This window comes from Halichoeres trimaculatus, unplaced genomic scaffold (assembly GCF_033239565.1).
Source record: "Halichoeres trimaculatus isolate MK-OKI-2021-1 unplaced genomic scaffold, fHalTri1.1 fHalTri1_scaffold_19, whole genome shotgun sequence".
NCBI classification, from domain to species: Eukaryota; Metazoa; Chordata; class Actinopteri; order Labriformes; family Labridae; genus Halichoeres; species Halichoeres trimaculatus.
In genome coordinates, this window is record NW_027437197.1 from 2,971,363 (window position 1) to 2,993,045 (window position 21,683).

The following is a 21,683-nucleotide window of genomic DNA, read 5'->3' on the forward strand; positions in this document are numbered from 1 at the left end:
CGACAGAGTATCAGCAGATGGTAGATGATGAAAAGACTGCTAAAATGGTTAGCACATCAACTCCAGGTTTGGTTGCAAAACTAGTCGTGCGTCCTGCCACCTTTTCTGTTCAGCTGCATCTCTACGAAAAGCACAGAAAGAGAAATAGCACCCTCTGCTGTTGACAAAGAGTATGACAACTCACTTTTTATCTCACTGATTTGAATTGTGTTTTACCACCAACACAACTTTTAAAAAGGCTGCTCTTGTCAACATGAAGCTGAGATTGACAGCTCGTGAACTCTCAGGAGACGCTTGTGTCGTCTAAAAACTCCCCTGGACCGGTCTTGGTGGATTTGTTCTCGTTATCCGTCCTGGAGATGATTTCCCTCACCGGCCCGGCCTTCAGCTCGCTGTCAGAACTTCAAACCTCGCCGAACTAATCAGCCATTTCCAGCTCTCCTCTTTATTCGTGCATCGAGTTCATTGTCAAGTTGAGCCCTCTTTTCTCGAGCATCTCGTCTGTGAGCAACAAAACAAAAGCAATTAGTGTCTGTCTTAGCTTCAGGCTCCTGTAGCTTCATCTAATCTTTCAGCAGCATACATCTGCAAACCCAGAGGAGAGGAGGGGAGTTAATGAACTATGATGGTTCAGAAAGGCCTACAAAGGAAAACCTCAGTCCTCCAGAGAGTGTGGGGAACGGCTGGACGGCTTGTCTTCCACAATATTATACATTTCGCATCTCAAGTCCGCCTGCTTAGCTGGTGAGACAAATTGAATCAGCTCCTGGATAAGTGTCGGCTTGTGTAATGACAAGTGCGACTGACGCACTCAGAAACAAGTGGGAGACGGAAATGATGGTGCCGTTCCCTGAAACAATGAATGTCTCCTGTAATGGATGATGACACCAGTCACAGAGGAAGCAGACGTTTGGATTTTTTCATCACTGCTCATAAAGGACGCTGCATGTTTCTGAAGCAGCCGACTTCAGTGTTCGCCTCTCGTCCTCTTACGTCTCAGCATCAGACGTGGTGGTGTTATCTCTGGATTCAACTTCCATCACTTCTCCTGTCCTCTATCAGCCTGAGTGAGTCACAGGTCGTACCTGTGAGAGCTAGGCGGCCGTGTCGACCGAGTGTCCAACTTTGTGACAAAATTATTCTTAAAAATCGTGACATTTTCTAAGAATTCCTCCTCAAAAGAAAATAGGGTATTTAGGAGGGGTTTTAAGAGGCTTAAAAGTTTCTGTAGGAGGTAAGAAAAAGCTGCAAAGATAGTTGGAAATGTTCCCCCATAACTGGATGTCAGTGTAATAAATGCTTTTTAGAGCTATTGTGACTTTTTCATCTTTATTATGTCCTTTTGGTGTCCCTGTAGTACGTTGACATGATTTGCAGCTCAGTAAAACACCCTAATTTTTCTAACTCATGTTTTAGAAAACTCTTATTTTAGTCTCTGTCCAAAAACGGTTTGTTGTAGCTGCTGTCTCTTTAACTCTGCCTGTCTACACACCCCCTTCTCTCTGATTGGCTCGTTTTATCAAGTGTTTTTGTCTTATTTCCAGTATAAAATGTCTTTTTAGACTCAATATGAGCTACAGTCACCTGACCAGTCCAGAAAAATGCCTCGTTTCAAGTTATTTAAAGACAAAATGAGGTCTAAACTAGAGGTGTCCCAGTCCGATATTGATATCTGATATCGGTCCGATATCAGCAAAAAAACAAGTATTGGTATCGTATTGGAATGCATCTAAAATCTCCGATATAAGCAGTTTCTGTGACCCATTGGTTAATAATAAATGGGTCAGTTTTTCCTCATACCTACTGTTGCTGACTACTGTTCTTTGAATAATATCACTTAATCAAGCCTTTTCTAACATGACAGACATACTACAAATAAGTAATAGAAGTATGCATGTTTAATGCTGATACCGTAACAGATTGATATCGGTATCAGCCAATACTCAATGCTGCGGTATCGGTATCATATCGGAAGTGAAAATGTAATATCGGGACATCCCGAGGATGGAGTGCCTGAGATGAAAGTGATTAAAAAAGTACTTTTTGTCTGTTTATTGGATCAAAAAGAGGAAGATAGACATCAAAGAAGGGAGGCCACTCTTCTTAAGTAGTTTTGGTGTTTACAGAGTCAGAGAAAACAAGATTAGTTGGGTCTTGAAAGATTGTTGAGGATTCTCTGAAAATGGCGGCAGCTAATGAGTAAATATCGACCGATACTGATATTGATACTGATATATCCTGCATCCCTAACTAAAACTATGACAAATCCCAAAATTACAGACTTGTACCACTTTTTGGGATCCTTCTGTTTGCCAGACATCCCGATCTGACCCCAGAAGGTGAAGCCAGAAACACTGCAGACTGTTGATTGTTCGAAAGAATCATCACTTACTACATACGAGAGAAACAAACCTCGATGGTTCTTTGTAACAAAGAGCTACATGCCAATCACAAAGAAGACGAGTTGCTGTATGTCTCCCATCGTTGCTCTTTGTTTACTGTGTTGTCTTTTTCTTCTTCGCTGGATTAATTTGTGGGGTACACTGTGTAGGCTGTGGAAGCGCAAACAGGATCAGGCTTTTCTGATCCAACCCATACCAACCTGTACTGATCCGTACCGGACCGCCTTGTGGAAATGAGTGTTTTAATAAATGAGGATTTTATTTTGGTTTTGGTTACATTTTTCACTACAGAATATGAACCATGGGTGATGACTTTACAAAAGAATAAATAAACAAAATAAAAAAGTTTATGCATGCTTGCACAAAACATTTTTTTCCACAAAAAATCCCCCAAAAGTTTAAGAAACTATGTAACTGAAAAAGGAGTAGGGTGAAGCTGAGGCTTATTTTTGTCTACCACATTCAATCCATTAAATAACCCAGAATATCAGTAACAGAAATAAGGAAAATTGCACTCCCGTTCTTCCTCTTTGCTTTTGCCAACTCCTTTTTATCTTTTCTCTCCTCTCTCCTCTCTCCTTCAGGTTTGCAGACTCCATCCGGGGGATGCTGAAGCTCATCCTGGTGCTGCTGCTGGCAGGAGCCTCCCTGTCCTCTACCTGGTTCACTCTGACCTGCCTGTGCAGAGTCACTCACCTCCCTTCCACTGCAGGTGGGTCCTCACTCAGCATCGCTGCCATGATGACTGGGGCAATGAGGCAGCGAGGTACAACTCAGTGCCAGATGAATCCAGCGGGCAGCTCATGAGTCTTTGCCAAATTGATTTTTCACATGCAGGCCAATCCACTCTGAATCATTTTCATTGATTTGTTGAAGAGCGGACCATAAGTGTGTATTTTTTATGTGCTACACCTCCACCTCAAGGTCAGGTTTGCTTTCCAGATTCGCTCTGGATTTCCCCCCAAGAATAACAAACGAGGAGCGGCAGCAGCTGAGCGTTATTTGTGTTAAGAGGCGAGGCTGCAACCTCATCACTTCTGGTTTGTTGTTGGGTTTTTTTTTTTAACAATACTTTAATTACAGTTTTAGATACATATCAAACTTTGTATCTAATGTACAAACATTTTCATTTATGTCCCCTCAAACAATTGCTCATTCACACATACACACAAAAATATAAAATAAATAAATAAAAATAAATAAATAAAATTAATAATAATGATAATAATAATAAAATAATAGTAATAATAATAATAAATAATGAAAATACACAAAAATAAAATAATAATAATAAAAATAATTATAATAATAAATTAATAATAATAATTATAATTATAATTATAATTATAATTATAATTATAATTATAATAATTAATAATTATAATAATAATAATAATAATAATAATAATAATAATAATAATAATAATAATAATAATAATAATAATAATTAATAATAATAATAATAATTATTATTATAATAATAATTATAATAATTAATAATTATAATAATAATAATAATAATAATAATAATAATAATAATAATAATAATAATAATAATTTTTAAAAAATTGATAATAAAGAGAAAAGCTAAATAAATAAAAAAGGCAGGATCATTTCTTAATGTTTTTCAGTCAGTGTTATCCCTTTCATTAGTCAAGAATGACATGAATTAAACCCCAAATACAGGCAAACACCTCTTTTTTACCTTTAACAATGTATGTCAATCTTTCAAGTCCAAGACAAGTCATCACTTCTGGTTGTTGGGGGTTTTTTTGCATGCAAAAGTTTTAAAGAGTGATGAGATAATACCTGAACCCTCACCTCAGAGATGAGATGAGGAAAGTTGGTGCAATCAGAGGCTGAAGGGAGGGAATTTAGTTGCTGAATGATGCAGAATTTGGAGAAATTTTAGTGATTGTGAGAGCGTCATGTGCAGGCTTCATTTTTTGTTTTGATAAATCGTGGCTAAAGTTAAGAGAGCTCCCATCTCCTCTGCATTTCTATCCCTTCGAGTCTTTTGAGAGGTAATAAAACTCTCCCTCAACTTAATTTTGACCGAGTTCCCTGCAGAGGAAATTCACTGAATTCCTGTAAAGGTTTTTTATTCCCATGGGGGACTTTGTAAAGAAAATGCTGCTTTGAATACTCAAACGTTTCTCACAGTATCGGCCTGGAAACTCCACGGCAGCTTTGTCTTTTGATGCCTCGAGCAAACCTGAAAGTTTAAAGTCAACAATTACACCGTGTAGTTTCTCTTTCATCACAAACGTTGATGCATCGAGCCAAAAGCTTTTAAAAAAAGTCCCATTTCCAATATTTACCGCCTGCATTGTGCTGTTGCTACATATTCAACAGAGACATTCCATTAGTGACAAACCCATTAGGGACATCAGTGGACTGTGCTGCTTTTTCCCAAGCCAAACCAATAAGCATACCAGCATGTTGTTCAAAGCTGCTGATTCCAGCCATCATCATCCATCATCATTCTCCAGGCCCTGGCACTGCACACACTCTCACACACACACTCACACACACACTCTCACACACACCCTCTCACCCCACTCTCTGGCAGTCTGCAGCAGCCAGGCTCCATCCTGGTTCCTCCACCTGGCAGATCATACCAGAGGGTGGTGTGAGACTGCAACAGAATCTGCCCGAAGCTCCTCATTATCCTGGTGTGGGCTGGTCGCCGCACACAGACAGTAAATCAGAGCCGGATCAAAGAAATCTGCAGTTTCTGAAAAGATCTGACCAGACTTTAAGGGAAAAAATATAAACTCCTGTTTTTTATAGACACTGAGATTTAAATAAGATAAAATCAGATTAAACATGTTGTAGATTATTTATCTATACTTTCAGAAAATACACTTTAAACATCCACATTACGGATTCAGGTGGTCTCTGTCATACTGACCTTGATGAAGCTTCTCAAAGTCAGTTTTTGCATGATGTTGTTATTTTTTTGTGTGATGCAGTCACAGCGAAGTGACTGCATCAGAGCCGCAGCAACACAGTTTTAAATTCGTATGTATCGTCCGTCGGATTAATAAAAAAAAAAAAGGCTGAAGCTGATATGCTTCAAAATGCCAAATATTGGCCCCGATAATCAGCCCGGATAATTGGTCTATCCCTAGTACCGACAGCTGCTTAAACTCAAGTCCAACTTAAAACAGAAGCCAAATATAGGACTGCTCAATATAAACTGAGCGAAAAAATCCACCAAAAGTGCAAAAAATATCCGCAGCTTCAGCCCGCAATTTTTATTGGTTTATTATATCACCAGAATTTGGTGCGTCAGCCGATTCCTGATGTTTTATTTTTGAGCCAATATCTATCAATCAATATCTAAACTTATAACTTGCCGATAATACCGTGTATTCTTGATAGAAGCAAAGATCTGAATGTTTCACTGTTTTTCAAAGTCTTCTAAAGGGATACAGGGAACGTTTCCTGCCTTGATTTAAAATTTTGATAAAATAGAATAGAATAGAATTGAATAGAAGAATGTACCTTATTAATCCCCAAATAGAAATTCAGTGTCACAGCATTAACACAGAAAAATGTAAAGGAGGGCAAAACTTTCTATATAGAAATAGAATAATGAAATAAAAGTCAACTAGAAAAAGATGTCCATCAGAAATAACAGCTTGGTTGTAGTCCTCCATCAGCCTCCACCTCCATGGGGTCCAGGACTTAGCTGGACTTATTCAGCAGTCTGTTCAGTCTCTGTCTCCTGGATCCTGTCTGCTCACAGCAGGTGAAGCTCTTCCAATGTGGCTTCATTGTGCTAGGTCAGCATGGCTAGCTTGTCCATCTTATTAGAGATAGGTCTTACATTCCCCGTCTTTGTTATCTTTTCTTAGCTATCACTGCAGCACTAGTATGTCGTCCTCACCTCCTTCTCCTTTGCTTGCAGGGAACATTGGGCCTAGCACAGGTTAGCACTGACGTGCTTCAGGCTGCTAACAGCCGAAGTAATGTATGTACACACAAAGACTTTTTTTTTTTTAGCATAGTCCAAAACCTTACAGGACACTTTTGGTTTGGGACTGTTAGTTTAAAAAAGTCATACAGTTTAAAGAAAACACCTTTTAAAATATTTTACGTCATTTTGTGAAGACGTTCAGCGATAGACCTTCAGACTAATCAATAATGAAACAGTGTTTACTGTTTGCCCTCCAGTATGAAAACACTGTGTTCTCCTCAGGCTAACAAGTAAACCTCGTGTTTCTATGCCGCTGTGCTCACCACGGGGATCCTGTCCACATGGAGTCTCTTCCTGGAACCAGGTTCAGGCTCACGCCATGTCATCAGGGGAAAAGTGCGCTGGTCAGAGCAGCCTGTGGTGTTTCATATCAGGGCTTCATTAGGCCTGAGTAGAGACGAGTAGGGGGAGAAGGCTGCCTTCCATGGGCGCGTTAGAGGCCTCTGGTTTCCCCGTCACACGCAGGCGGACAGGCGGCGCAGAGAGACCCTCAGAGGCTCTGTGATTAAAGGGACGTGCAGACTAATGGGGGGCTCATTTGGACCAATCTGCTGTGTGATAAGGGAGATGGAGGGTGGCGTGACGCTCCAGAGGTGACGGCTTAATCTCTGCACACATCCACTCCAACACACATATTTTACTTCAGCTGGAAGACTGCAGCTCAGACTGTCTGATTACTCCACACACACACACTCACACACACACAGTAAGCAATGAACAAGCAATAATCCTACTTTACTCCAAACTTTGCAGAAGATGACCTCCACAAACTTTATTTTGGGAAATAGATTGAGCTGGACAGCACATCATAATTTTAAATTAAAAATAAATTCTCCAGTGATTTTCTTTCTCAATTCAAGCAAGAATTTCTCCCAAAGTTAACCACAGGCAGAAACATTCCCATCATGCCTCAGGAGCAAATGAGACAAGCTGTTTACTGTGGGGACATCTGCACATTTTGGCAACAGAGTCTGAAATTAGATTTTAATAAATTGTAGAATCCATGAAATGAGTTGCAGCTTAATTAGGGCTGTGCAAGTAAACTCAAATGTGCAAAATATGACAAAGGAAATTGAAAATTAAATTGCTGTCATGGTGCCACTAAAAACGTCTTGTGATTCTCCACGCCGGGCTGAGAGGGAAGTCCGCACATGATGAAGGCTGGGTACCAAACTGAAGAAACGTTTCCAGCTGAGTGTTTGTCTGGCAGCGGGGGAGGGGAAGGATGACACGTAGGACTTAGATACTGCTCTGAAGGAGAGCTATCCACAGGAGTATCTGTTTCACCGACAGCTTTAAAGGTGACATCAAACTTTTAAATCATTTAACACAAACCATTGAGTCCAGATTAAATAAACAATGCTCCAGTCTAACTTTTCTCTGATCAGCCGTTCTCTAAACGAAGCGGTCAGACAAAGATACAGGAGAAGCTAGTCCAGGACTGAGCTTCTTCAGCAGTCTGTTCAGTCTCTGTCTCCTGGATCCTGTCTGCTCACAGCAGGTGAAATCCGTCCACTGTGGTGTTTGTGTTTAGTGTTAGCTCTATTAGCCATATCTGTGAATAACATGATGCTTCTCTGCCCCCTGGTATCCCCTCTGGTGCTGGGTTGGCATGACTAGTTCGTCCATCTTATTGTAGATAAATCTTCCATTCACCATAGCTCTTCTTAGCTCTCACTGCAGCACTAGCACGTTGTCTTCACCTCTTTCTCCTCAGCTTGCAGGGAACATTGGGCCTAGCACCAGTTAGCATCTACATTTTTCAGGCTACTAACAGCTGAAATCTTGTGTGTAAACATTAAGTCCTGTCTTAGCCTACATCACTAAACCTACAGGATACTTTTGATAAAGGAAATTGAAAATGAAATCACTGTCATGGTGCCACTAAAAACACCTTGTCATTCCCCACGCAGGGCTGAGAGGGAAGTCTGGACTCAATAATCAAAAAGGATGGTTCTGATTGGTAGTTATCATTTTAACTCTGGTTTCAGACCTCAAAAGTGTTCAGAAAGGGCAAGCGTAATAAGTGGCAGTAGCAGCCTCGTGTGTGACCTGCTGGCAGCTATGATGGCTATCCCAAAGGGTAGCCTCACCAACGCAACGCTCCTCCATGATGCCTTGAAATAATAATTTAGAAAATACGATACAGACAGGAAACTGGGAATACTTATTAGAATATCTTCTTCTTTGTTAGCAGTAAAAAGTAAAGATCACAGAAAACATCAAGTAATGGGTTTGAAAAGAGGTGGCCTGTAGATACTGACCTCTGCGTCTCTCACAGTGTTAGTAATCGACAGTATGTTGATTTTAAAGATTGTAAAGAATCAGAATCAGAACTGCCTTGATTCACCAAGTATCTCAAAAATACAAGGAATTTGACTCCGGTTAATCACACGCTCTTAAAAGTCGATATCATGAGTTTATCTGTCTTTTAAGTAATTAAATGACCGTAAATGACCATATTACCTTAAGATTACTGTAACATGTAAACATCATGTAAACAAAAAGTCATTTTGATCTCCACATCCTGCAGGTTCCTGTTCCTGTAAATGCATGGCAAGGTCTGGAGGTTATTACATATAATCAACTTGTGACATCACAAGTTGAGCTGAACCACTGTCAGACTATGGCTGTGTCCCAAATCGTGTACTTCTCCACTTATGATTTTGAGCCTTGTGCACTTTGATTTCTCAGCTAGCGCTCTCAAAACGCTCAAAAAGTTGAGTGTGGAACAGACACTGCATAACCAGATACCTGGACAGGAAGTGATGCACAGGAACTACCTCAAAAGAGCCAGGAACTTTTAAAATCGAACAAACCAGATATTTAGCTGGACTTTGACTGTATATCAGGTGTATTCCCTTTACAATGGCTACTTTTACATTCAGTAGTTTAGTGAATTCTTGATATAAACTTCAGGAAGTGTGTCCAAATGTTTGTCTTCGCTTTTTGGGAGCTGTCGTGTCGCCCTTTCTTTCCTTTCAATGTTTTGAAATGAAACAGAGAAGCGGAGGAAACTCGACTACAGGGAGAAGGGATGTCTTGTAAACGCAGAGTGAAGTGTGTGTCCCTCAGCAAAAACTGCCAGCTCAGGCAGAAATGTTATGTTTGTTAGATTACTTCTGTGTGGAATAATGGAAATAATCTAAAAACACGTAGATCAGAGAATAAACCGGAAATATTCGACCTGTGTCTCTGCAGAGATCGTTGCAAACTGGCTGTTTTCGTCCATGCACCCACAATATTTTGGTTTTGTTCCTCGTAAATTTCCTCCTTAAGGGCCGACGGTGTAATTGAAGTGTTTTTTCAGGACGAGGGTTCAGCATAAATCTTGGAGCTGCTGAGAACAAATGGTACCTTAGGAGAATGTGAAGGTGGCATAAATCACCGCAGCTCTTCCACAAACTTGACCAGAAAGCTTTTTGATTCAAACCTTTTTCTTTATTATTATAATTTCACATTAAACTCCTGCTCACAGCTGTTTATCCCCCTCTCCTTCAGCTATCCTCTACACCTCCTGCATCCTGGTGGGCATCTTCATGAACAGCAGCGTGCCCATTTTCTTCGAGCTCTTCATCGAGACGGTGTACCCGGTCCCTGAAGGCATCACCTGTGGAGTGGTCACGTTCCTCGCCAACCTGTTCTGCGGCCTGCTCCTCTTCTTCCTCACTTTTTACAGCACAGGTGAGTCAGGAGAGCTGTGCAGGAGTATTTTAGCAGATTCTGAACAGTTTTCACTTCATTCAGAGGCGTGCAGGTTTCTTTCTCCCCCCAGAAGCCACAGACACCATTGTTTTCAAAAATCCATTTCCAGGCCTGCAGATACTTTTGATAAAAGACAGAAAATAAGGTTGCAATCCAATTGTCACATCCAGCACAAAGAAAGAAAAACTCCCTTTTGCAATTTAGCCTCCGATTTATCTTCTGAGTTTGCTTCCTGGCAGAGTTTGATGAAATAATTTGGAAAGCAGCAGAAAGCGCCGGATATCGTCTGCCTCTTCTCTGCCCTGCAGTGTTCACGAGAGCAAAACTATTCAGTGAAACTAGTTCAGTCATGCATATAAAGGCTAAGAGCTGTGTGTGCGTACAGGTTGGCGTGTTTGCTTTCATGTTTCCTTCTCCTCGGTGATATTTACCCACCAGTCTTCACTTTTATTGCCCGTCCCTGTTTGGCTACATCACAACACAAATCAGCTGGGTTGATGGATCTCTCCCCGACACTCTCTGCCTCTGCCGTGTTTGTTCGAGTAAACAGCAGATATATTCTCCAACCTTCATAAATATTTATGAGCTTTATCCTCCCACTCTGCCGGCTCTCTCTGATTGCCACGAGGAGACTGACAGCTGCTGCCTGACAACTGTATGTTGATCCTGCCTTCTGGGTCGTCTTGCCGGTGCAGGTGGATGCGAATCTAGTTCCACCTCAACAGCCGTCGAGCCAAGAGGCCCCTGGGGGCCCGCTAACAAGTATGACAGTTGAGCAGAATACCAGCTTGTTGGTCTCAAAAATTTGCATCACCTGTTTTTAGGCTACAGCGTCTAAATAATGGAATTATATTTGCTAATCTCCCTCGGCTGGTTTCCATAGACTGAATAATACATGTCTGTAGTTTCAGTGACATCAGCCATCTGTTTCTAATATGGAGTTTTGAAGCCTATTGTAGTAAGAAGATACAGTCGTGCCTTGACTTATGAGTGTCTTAACAAACAAGTATTTGGAGATACGAACTGTCTCTAGGATGACTTTTTATTTTGAGTTGAGAGCTAAAGTTGGAGTTAGGAGCCGGCTTTTGTTTGTCGTTTGTAGTTTTGTGCATTTGAGCTTTCAGTTATTTTGCAAAACTTTCAGACATTATTTGAAAGAAACACACAAAAAAGTAACTTGGCATGCAACAACACTGTTTAATAACAGTTTTCTAACTAATTTCAGGAGCACTCTGAAAAGGAGAATGAAACAGCTCATTGGACGTGTTTTTATGGGAAGCACCTGCAGATGAAAGTGAGGAGAAAAGGGGAAAAATCATCCAATAAGATTCAGTTATTTAGGTCATCCTTTCAGCATCTTCAAGAATAGTAGAATAGAATAGAATAGAATAGAATAGAATAGAATAGAATAGAACAGAGTAAAATATACTTTATTTTTCCTCAAGGGGAAATTTAGGAGGACTCACGGCAGCAATCAAGAAAACTAAAGTAAGAAAGTGTATAGAAAGTCTGTTCAGTCTCTGTCTCCTAGATCCTGTCTGCTCACTGCAGGTGAAGCTCTTCCATTGTGGTGTCTGATGTTAGCTCTGTTAGCCATGTCTGTGAATAGCATGATGCTACTCTGCCTTCTGGTATTCCCTCTGTTGCTAGGTTAGCACAGCTAGCTCGTCCATCTTATTGGAGATAGATCTTACGTTCCAAATAACGATGGATGGAAGGACAGGTCCATGTCGTCACTTCTTAGCTCACACCTGAGAACCAGCACAACGTCCTCACCTCCTTCTTCTCACCTTGTGGTAAACATCTGGCCTTGCACCGGTTAGCATTGACTTGCTACAGGCTGCTAACAGCTGATTTCACATGTTAACAATGGATCTCCAAACAAACACAGGAGCAAAAATAGTAAAAATATCACTGAAGAGAAAACCATGATGAAAAAGAAAGGATAAGGTTACGAGAAACGGACAAAGAAGACATAGCTGCTGTAACAGGCAGCCACAACTGGGCGGCACCTAGCAACAATACTTAATAAAACCAGGCTATTGTTATACATTCTAATGTAGGGTGATTTTTTTTCTACAACAGTTATTATCTATTAATATATTTTTCTTATTTAAAATCATGTAACCAAAAAAATCTGATGTTTTTTGAGGGTTCAGAACATATAAATGGTATTTTAATTCATTTCAATGGGGAGGATTGATTTGTCATCCAAGTAATTTGAGTTATGAACAAATTAAACCCTGTAATTTAAGGCACCTCTGTATATTGGAAATGCTAAACTCAGCTCCTGTGGAGGTATTTTGATGGCCAAAGGTCCGAATCCACCTCCTCTCCGTCGCTGCATCAGATCTGATAGATTTCAGTTTCAGTCGATGCGGTAACTCACACCAACTCAGCGGTTGCTTTCTGGTTGTGTCTCAGACTGAGGCAGTTGAAGCCTCTCAAATAAAGCACACCAACGGCGATGCAGATAAACGGCACAAAATTGTGAAAAATTTGGAGGCGTCATATTCAATCTCTGTAGCTATTCTCCTCCAAACAATGTCTTTGTTGTTTTTATGTCCTTTGTCGTACAGAACCAGGTGCAGGGACAAAAACAAAATTAATGTTGAATGTTATGGTATCTGTCTTGTCAACAAGTGTTTCATTGGTCGGATGTGTACTTACCGTAAATAAAACTTTGCAAAAACCCACTTAAGTCTGACAAAATTAAAGCCAAAATTTCGCTCCGCTGAAAAACGTTGCTGGTGTGGAAAAAAGTTTGAAAAAAATAAATGTTCCTACTGGATGTTGAATAAGCGATGCATTAATGTAAAAAGAAAAGATTGAACTGGACAGGAAGTGAAAACACCCAAACGCTTTCAAAATAATTACAATTTTTGCTGTAAAATCACCTTTTTTGTATGGGTGTTTATGTCGTTTCGGATGCCTCCAGACCCAGCCTCAAGTGGACACTTTAGGAACTGCAGTTCCAGACAGAAGCTCTTTACCCTTTTTTGCACTTTCACAATCAGTTTTAAAACTTTGACAAGTCTTCTTCAAACAAAGAGTTTCAAACTGTGAAAAGATTTATTTTTTATTTTCGTCGTTGAACTTAAATCAAACTGATGACTCCACAGCGTGGGTTTGCAGGGGAGCTTATGTAATTGATGTAACATATGGATGCTGTTGCACTCGTTCCTTCGGCAGATGAGGAAGCCTTCAGCTATTTAAATCACGCAATTAAAGACTTACAGTGTTTAGCTCCTGACACCTCTATACGCTCCCACGTCCTCCTTTGTGCCTCCTCTCCCTCCTGATCTCTGTGACGAAGCGATTGACTCTCCTCAGCGGTTACGCTCGGAGACGTACCTGCTGCTCTCACAGCTTTTTGACCCAAATAGATCGTCAGCGCAGTCAAACTCGGAGCCCTGACTGTTTCTCTGCCAAGCTGGCTCCCAAAGAAGTAAATATCACAAGAGAGAGCCAAAACACACATTTGGCTCTGGGTTCACACTGCACCGAAGCAAAAAGGGTAATTTATAAAATGTGATATCTTACTTAAGGATTACTGAATCTAATTTTTCACGGGTAAATAATCTCTTAAAGAGGCATTTATTCTCAAAGCAGGATGATTTGTACGAGTTTAATACCAAAAATGACTGAAAGCTGTGCAGCATTGTTGCTAAACTAATAAGCTGATCTCTTATAAAACATTTGAAGGCAAAGCAAAGCAACACGGCATATATATATATATAGATCGCCAAATGTTTTTCTTGGAGTGGTTAAAGGCACAGGAGGCGAGATTATTGTATATTTAGATTAAAAATCTGTTAGTCTGACGGCAAACAGGAGGAGGAAACACTTGGAAAAAGATGAATGAGCTTTATTTTGAAGGCGATGTGCTTTCAAGGTTTTTGTTGGAGCAGCTCTACAGATGCAGGTTTGGCTCTGTGTGTTCAACAGGTGAAGTCTGGATGGTTGAGAATGAAGCTGGAGGGAGCGTGTGAGTTTGATTCAGCTGGCTTTAATTTCACATGAAGAAGAAAAGCAGCCTAAATAAGAATAAAGCCGTTCAGAGTTGAGACTTTGACGCCGTGTTATGTATTTTGAATCGTCTGCGTGGTGTCAGCGTGCTGATAAATCATGGATCAGACAGCGACGGAGCAGGTGTGGATGGATGGAGCAGAGTGCGACTCATAAAGAATACATGCATCCTCTGCTCCACACTTCTCTCTGCGGGGCTGAGTGATTGACTGCTGTGTGTGTAAAGGTGTGTGTGTTTTGTGTCTTCCTGTGCACTTTGTGTGCTGCTGCTGCTCTTTTTTTTTTTTTGTTCAGAGATGCACACCTGTGTGTGTGTGTGTGTGTCTGGTATGTGGGCGAGCTGAAGGGCGTCTGATGTGCCAGGATGGATTCTTGACAACTTCCCAGCGACAGGCAGAGAGACGATCAAGCTGAGATGATGGAGGCTTTCTCTGCTCTTTTCTTCCTCTTCCCTCACTGCAGTCGTCTAATGGAGCGCCGTGCAGCCCGGCTCTGAAGTCAGAAAGTTCACACAGCTGCAGGAACGTAGACGCACTAGAAACTAACTGAGCAGGAGATTGCCACTGACTACATACCTGCACAAAGTGCTGAGTCTCTGAGGTCAGCTGATGCTGCCACACTGACAGGAAGCCAAACAGCTGTTTGCAGCTCTGAGCAGCTGTTTTTATACGTGGGCTGTTTAAAACATGGACACAGACAGAAGAAGAGATGCCTGATCAGAAATGCTGAATCTAATGAGGCTCACTGACCGGTCAGCAAAGAGATGGAGTTATGATAGCCTCAGCAGCTGGCAGGCAGCTACAGGTCAATCAGACCAGCTATACCCTTAAAAGTGATAAATTATACATTCCTTTTATGTTGGAAAAAAATCATTCATATAGGTAAATTATTTGCAAGGTCAGTGAAAAGACCCCTAGACCGATTGTTGTACGTGGAGTCTATGATATTCTTAGCATCATTTAAAAATCATTTGTGGACGTGCAAATCAAGTCTATATTGTGTTCATTGGTCTAAGACCAATTCTGGAAATCTGTACAATGTTTGAATTAGGTCTGATATCTGGACGTCTAACCACAACCCAGTATGTATGGCGGACCAAAACTGCCGAAAATGAAAGTAAATAAATCAAAATGAAAACACAAATAAAAATTTAACTTAAAAAATTATATACGAAAAGAAAGATTAAAATCGGAAAAAAACGAACAAACCATAAATAAAAAATTCACTTAAATAAATAAAGGTAAAAATGACTGAAAATATATATAAAAAAAATTGAAAATAAAGAAAAAAAAAGTGGAATTAAATCTATAAATAGAATTAAATATCAATAAATTAAAAGAGCAGTGTGCTCATATATTTTTTTTTTATTTCTTCTTAACAGTGCAGAGAATATCAGCATTAAATACAGAAGGAAATATGATTTAGATGAAGGGGCAAAAGTGTGTCTTGGGTTGAACTGTTTGCCTACTGGTTGATAGACAAGTGAATGCAGAAATGGACAAGATGTGCCTGCTACTTATTTTTTGACATTTAATCCTATTTCCACATTAATTTCTTTATTTATTTTTAATTTTATTTATTTGATTATTTACACATGTATTTATATATATATTTTTTTTATTTTAACCCCCCTTAATTAATTCATTTTTACTTTTTTAAATTTATTTATTTACATATGTATTTATATATCTTTATTTTTGTTTTTCTTTTCACTCTTATTTATATTAATTTTAATTAATTTATTTATTTTCACTTTTATTTATTTTTTTACATATGTATTTATACATTTTTATTTTCATTTTTATTTTCACTCTAATGAATTAATTTATTTTTAATTTTGGCAGTTTTGGTCCTCCATAAATGTGCAGATCAATATTTGAATACTGGCTTTTTTGACGTTAAGTGGACGTGTAAGTAGGAGATGATTAGTGAGCCCACTGAACAAAGAAATGCTCAAAGGACGTCTTTTCAGCATCATTTTGTTTTATGTCCAATTTTAAACATTACTTTTAAATCAAAGTAATATTGTGTTTAATTTTTTTCCCATTTCCTGATTTCCATTTTAATATGGTGATGTGTTATCCCCTAGCATTATTTTTCTTTGGGTAGGTCTCATACAGAGGATTAGTGGGCATCATAAATGGACGTTCAGCAGACATTGGAAAAAAGACATCTTCTGAATTAAAAATCTGTGGCTTTAGGAGACCAGAGGTAGACTCCCAAAAATGATGATGAAAGGACATGAAAGTCTCTTTGCTCAGTGGGTTAGCATAAACACAGAGGCATTAACTTATCAAATTCTAGGTAAAATATTTTAACATCGGCTGTTTATTAAATCTCTTTGCTTTTGGAGACAGCCTCATGTGGACACTTGAGGAACTGCAGACTTGCTGCACAGCACAACATTAGTGTCATTGTTTTATCTTGGCAAGGGCTGCTTTGAGAAATGATGCGCCATATTATTCCAAATGTCTAGAAGCCGACTTTTTTTGAATATTTTAGGTTTTATTTTCAGGAGTGTTGCAAAAAAACCCACAAATCCCCTCTCAGGAGACTCCCTGCGAAGAGACCAGCTGCAGACAGAGAAGAAGCATTGTTCAGCAACAAGACACTTGCTTCCACATGACCGGATAATCCTTAATCCTGTTTTTATAATCTTCTGTGATTACATAATCGAGTTAAAGGTGACTGAACCGAGATGAGGGATTTACAACTTAAACATCACTGACAGCAAATCCCATAAAGAGACCAAATCCAGCGATGTGTTTATGAACTTCTCTCTGCGGCGCTCTCTGTCAGGCTCGTTCATTCCCACTGGAGATGACGGCTTTGAGAAATTGGTTCAAGAGTTGTTTTTATGCATTCATTTTTTTTAAGGCGGTTTTACTAAATCAGCTGGGTGATGTCGTTTCTCAGCAGCGTCAGTCAAAGTGTAGTAAACAGAACGTTTGTTTGAGGCTATTTTTAGCAACAGATTTACACATGTGGTGCTCTGGTGAGTATTTCCAGCAGAATACGGATTTCTGTTTGTTTTTGTCAACAACAGTGAAGCTGTACGCAGTGCAAAAACTGAAATCCAGGCCAGTGTTCAGGATAGAATTGAATAGAATAGAATGTACTTTGTTTATCCCCAAAGGGAACTTTATAGCCACATCAGCTAACAAAGTGTACAGTGCAAAACATTCAGGAATGTATGAACAGAAAGATAAAATAAGTGTCAACTAGAAAAAGTGTCTATTAGAGGCGACAGCTTGGCCATCTTCTCTTCTGGTTTTCCCTATGGTGCTAGGTTAGCACGGCTAGCTTGTCCATCGTTCTGGAGATAGATCTTACGTTCCCTGTAACGATGGATGGAAAGACAGGTCGATGTCTCTTCTTAGCTCACAGCACAGCACTAGCACATTATCGTCACCTCCTTCTACTCAGCCTGTAGTGAACATTGGGCCTAGCACTGGTTAGCATCAACGTGCTCCAGGCTGTTAACAGCTGAAATCTTGTGTGTAATCAATGCAACCACTGTAACCTACTGGTAAAAACTAGTAAAAACACCACAGCAAATCTAACCAGCTTGGTGTCAATGGTCAAGAAACGAGCCAGAAAAACATATCACAGGAAGATAACTCAAAAACAAAACAACAGAACAAAAAACTTCCACTTCAACAGCTCTGGGTAACAAAGAAGAAAAAGTCTTAATTTGAGCCACATTTACCTGACAACTCCAGGAAAATGTCTAAATTCAAGGTATTAGCAGACAAAGATGTTGCCTGAATCGTTTGTAATGGGTTAAACAAGTCTGCTAATGGGGTAAGAAGAATTTACTTGTTCAGTTTTTTGAAATACAAATTAAGTTTTCTTACCTGTTTAGCAGATTTTTTAAAATCTAGTTGTAATTTTTGTCTCTTAGTACCTTGAATCTTGCTCATATTAACTCTAACAAGGCAAAAATACTTGCTTTGAGTTCATTTTTTACAGAGTGAGATCTTCTGTTTTGCATACCATCATTCTCCTTTGGTTTTCCCTATGGTGCTGGGTTAGCATGGCTAGCTTGTCCATCATACTGGAGAAAGATCTTATATTCCCCATAATGATGGATGGAAGGACAGGTTGATGTCATCTCTTTTTTGCTCACAGTGCAGCGCTAGCATGTCTTCCTTACCTCTTTCTACTCAGCCTGCAGGAAACATTGGGCCTAGCACCAGCTAGCATCAACATGCTTCAGAGTGTTAACAGCTTAAATCTTGTGTGTAATCAATGCAACTATGGTTTCCTGCCAGTCTATGGACACACACAGGAACAAAACAAGTAAAAACACCACAGCAAACCTAACCAGCTTTGTTTCAGTGGCTAACAAATGAGCCATAAAAAAGACATCACAAGAAGACAACTCAAAACAAAAAGCTGCTACTTAAACGGGGCTAAGTAACAAAGAAGAAAAAGTCTTAATTTGAGCCACATTTACTTGACATTTCCAGAAAAATGCCTTAATTCAAGATATTAGCAGACAAAGATGTTGCCTGAAGGGGATGAGAAAAAAATACTGGTAAAGTTTTTTGAAATAAAAATAATAAACAAAGTTTTCTTACCTGTTTGGCAGATTTTTATTTTTTTTGAAGCAAACCAGTTGTTATTTTTGTCTCTGAGTACCTTAAATCTTGCTCATATTAACTCTAACAAGACAAAAATAAGACAAACACTTGCTTGGAGTTCATTTTTTACAGTGTGAGATCTTCTGTTTTTCATACCACTGGCCTACTCCACATTATTCCTCACTCCATGAGTCGGTATAAAATAATAACTGTTACATATCTGAAGATCTCGCCTACGTCTTTGTATCTGAATCATACTTCCTGTTTCCTGTCCTTGTTCCAAAATATCTGCGTTGTGTTCTCCTGCAGCCGTCCCTCCTGCAAAGATTAATCTGATTATTATGTAAATTCCCCTTTGGAGGTATTCTAGTGGGCTGTCTCATTACTCTAATTTCCTCTCTGTATTCCCGTAAAGGCGGAGGAAAATAATGTGCAGTCTTTAAAACTGAAAGATTCAGCACGAGCCTCGTCTCTTCAAACTCTCCTTTTTTTACCTCCTGGAATTGAAAACTGGCGACACTAGCCTTTCAAGAGCTCCATCTATTTCCAGTTTATGGTTCGTTTAAGGGTCTTCCCTTTCACTGCTCTCTGCCTCGTTATGCATTTTGATTGATGTCTCCTTTTTCCTGCAGTTTATGAATTTGACCGTTTAAATATCCATGAGCAGGCGGTCCCGGTTCATCGAGCCTTACCTGGCCTCTCGGCTTCATCGTCGTGTTTTCAAAACCCTCTGAAAAAAAAAAAAATCTTTGAACCATGTGACTCAGGAACATGAATGGATACCCCGGGCCAAATATCTGCGCTTGTTGCTCTTTTTTCCATTTCATCTTCTGTGTGTTTGTGTCATTTGGAGCAATGCGTCTGGTGGAATACAAAGCAGCAGGGAGGTATTGTGGAGCAAAAGAGCCTCAGAGGTTTTGTGGAGGAGGAAGACGAGGAGGGCTGGAGTCTCCTGCATTGAGGGGGGTTGAGTTAGAGTTCCCAGCTCAGAGAAATAATTGTGGCACTCCTTTATTCTTGAGAAGTTTTTTGTTTTTTGCTAAACTTTGCATTTCCATGTGAAGAGAAGCGCAGAGGAGCTCTTCCGGCCCCCTGTAACGAGCGTGGAGGTGTTTAAAGAAACAAACAGCCTCTCTTTGCTGTCTCCGTCACTCCTGAGAGAATAAAAAGCTTCTTTATTTTCTGTTTTGAAATCTTTTGGAGAGTTTTGACTCATGTGAGAAGAGGCTGACTCACAAAGTCCACCCACATGTGAATCCAGCTTCTATAGGTGTTTTACCACCTGTCGACGTAGACGTATATAACAAGGAGTCGTCACTTTGCTCATCTCGCACCAGAAGAGTTTCATTAATTATAACGCTCTATTGACCTCAATTAAGAGCAACGACGGCCATAAGACTCCTGTCTGCCCGTGACTCCGTCTTCATCTGTAGCTGCGACGTGCTGATGGTGGCAGCTGCAGTAATAGCCTGTTAGCATGATGAAGTGTCCAGTGTTCACACTGATGGTTCAGCGTACACTCAATCTGTCACAGAGAAGCTGGTTTATTAAAAGATACCGCTGTTTTGGTCCAGCATCCTCCACTTTATAATCCTCCCCTCTAATATTTTAAAGAGGGGTATGTAGGGACGAAAGGTGTGCAGATTTTCAAAACTCTGCATATTCATATGTTGTAGAAAACAAAGTATGAGATCAATAAGAGACTTCCTGGAATGGTGATGCCACCGCTAAGATTCTGCTTTTGACATGTCGAAAGAACAGGGCCTCAAATGCCTGAAGGGTAGGGTCTGCTGGATTTTCCCTGTGTCGGTATCTGTGTCTGCTTCAAACCCTCTCCTCTGCCTGTTATGTTGTTGCTTCGGCTGTGTCAGGACATTTCTGGGCATAGATCAGGCATGGTTACTTCAGCTAATCATAGTGTGGCAAGTTTGCAAGTAAATTTGCATGTGGATGATAGCTGTAAGCGAAAGAAGCTAATTGGAGCGGCTACGATAGCAGATGTAGCATGGAGAAAATGATGGCACTGGTAAGATTCAGCTTTCGACGTGTTGAAAGAACAGGGCCTCAAACACTTGAAGGGTAGGGTCTGCAGGATTTTTCCCGTGTCGGTGTCTGCGTCTGCCCCAAACCCTCTCCTCTGCCTGAATGTTGATGTTTTGGTTGTGTCGGGACATTTCTGGGTCGAGGTGGTTAGTGATGGTTACATCAGCCAATCTCAGCGTGTCCAGTTTGCAAGTGAATTTGTGTGTTGACAATCGCTGAAAGTGGAAGAAGCTAATTAAGTAGCTACAATAGCGCAGGTAGCATGAAAAAATGATGCAACCAGTAAGATTCTGCTTTTGGGATTCGAGAGAACAGGGCCCCAGTCACCTGAAGGGTAGGGTCTGCAGGATTTTTCCCCGTGTCGGTATCTGTGTCTGCCTCAAACCCCCACCTCCACCTGAATGTTGATGTTTTGGTTGTTTTGGGACATTTCTGGGCAGAGAGTAGGTGTGGTTACTTCAGCCAGTGAATGAATTTGCGTGTTAAAAATAGCTGTAGGTGGAAGAAGCTAATTAGAGCAGCTACGATGGCGGATGTATCATGGAGAAAATGATGCCACCGCTAAGATTCTGCTTTGGACATGTTGAAAGAACAGGGCCTCAAACACTTGAAGGGTAGGGTCTGCAGGATTTTTCCCCGTGTCGGTATCTGTGTCTGCCTCAAACCCCCACCTCCACCTGAATGTTGTAGTTTTGGTTGTGTTGGGACTTGATGACAGCATGGCCAGTTTGCAAGTGAATTTGTGTGTTGACGATTGCTGTAAGTGGAAGAAGCTAGCCCCTGAGAGGCTACAATAGCTGATGTTGCAAAAAAAACAAAAAACAACACACAACTGAAGTTAAACAAAACTCCAAACAGATAAACTGTTTTCCTAAATGAGGGTAAAACTTGGCTTGACTTTCACTCGTTTTCAGCAACTTGGAGAGTAGCACG

General features: G+C 40.2%; 1 protein-coding gene across 1 annotated transcript in view; it reads left to right on the top strand.

The window, feature by feature from the left end:
- Nucleotides 1-21,683, top strand: part of slc49a4 (solute carrier family 49 member 4) — a 79,998-nt gene that overhangs the window by 50,277 nt on the left and 8,038 nt on the right. Inside the window, exons 7-8 of the mRNA XM_074695274.1 lie at nt 2,987-3,114; nt 9,889-10,071. Coding sequence (XP_074551375.1) covers nt 2,987-3,114; nt 9,889-10,071 — 311 coding nt within the window. The remainder of the gene's footprint in view (nt 1-2,986; nt 3,115-9,888; nt 10,072-21,683) is intronic.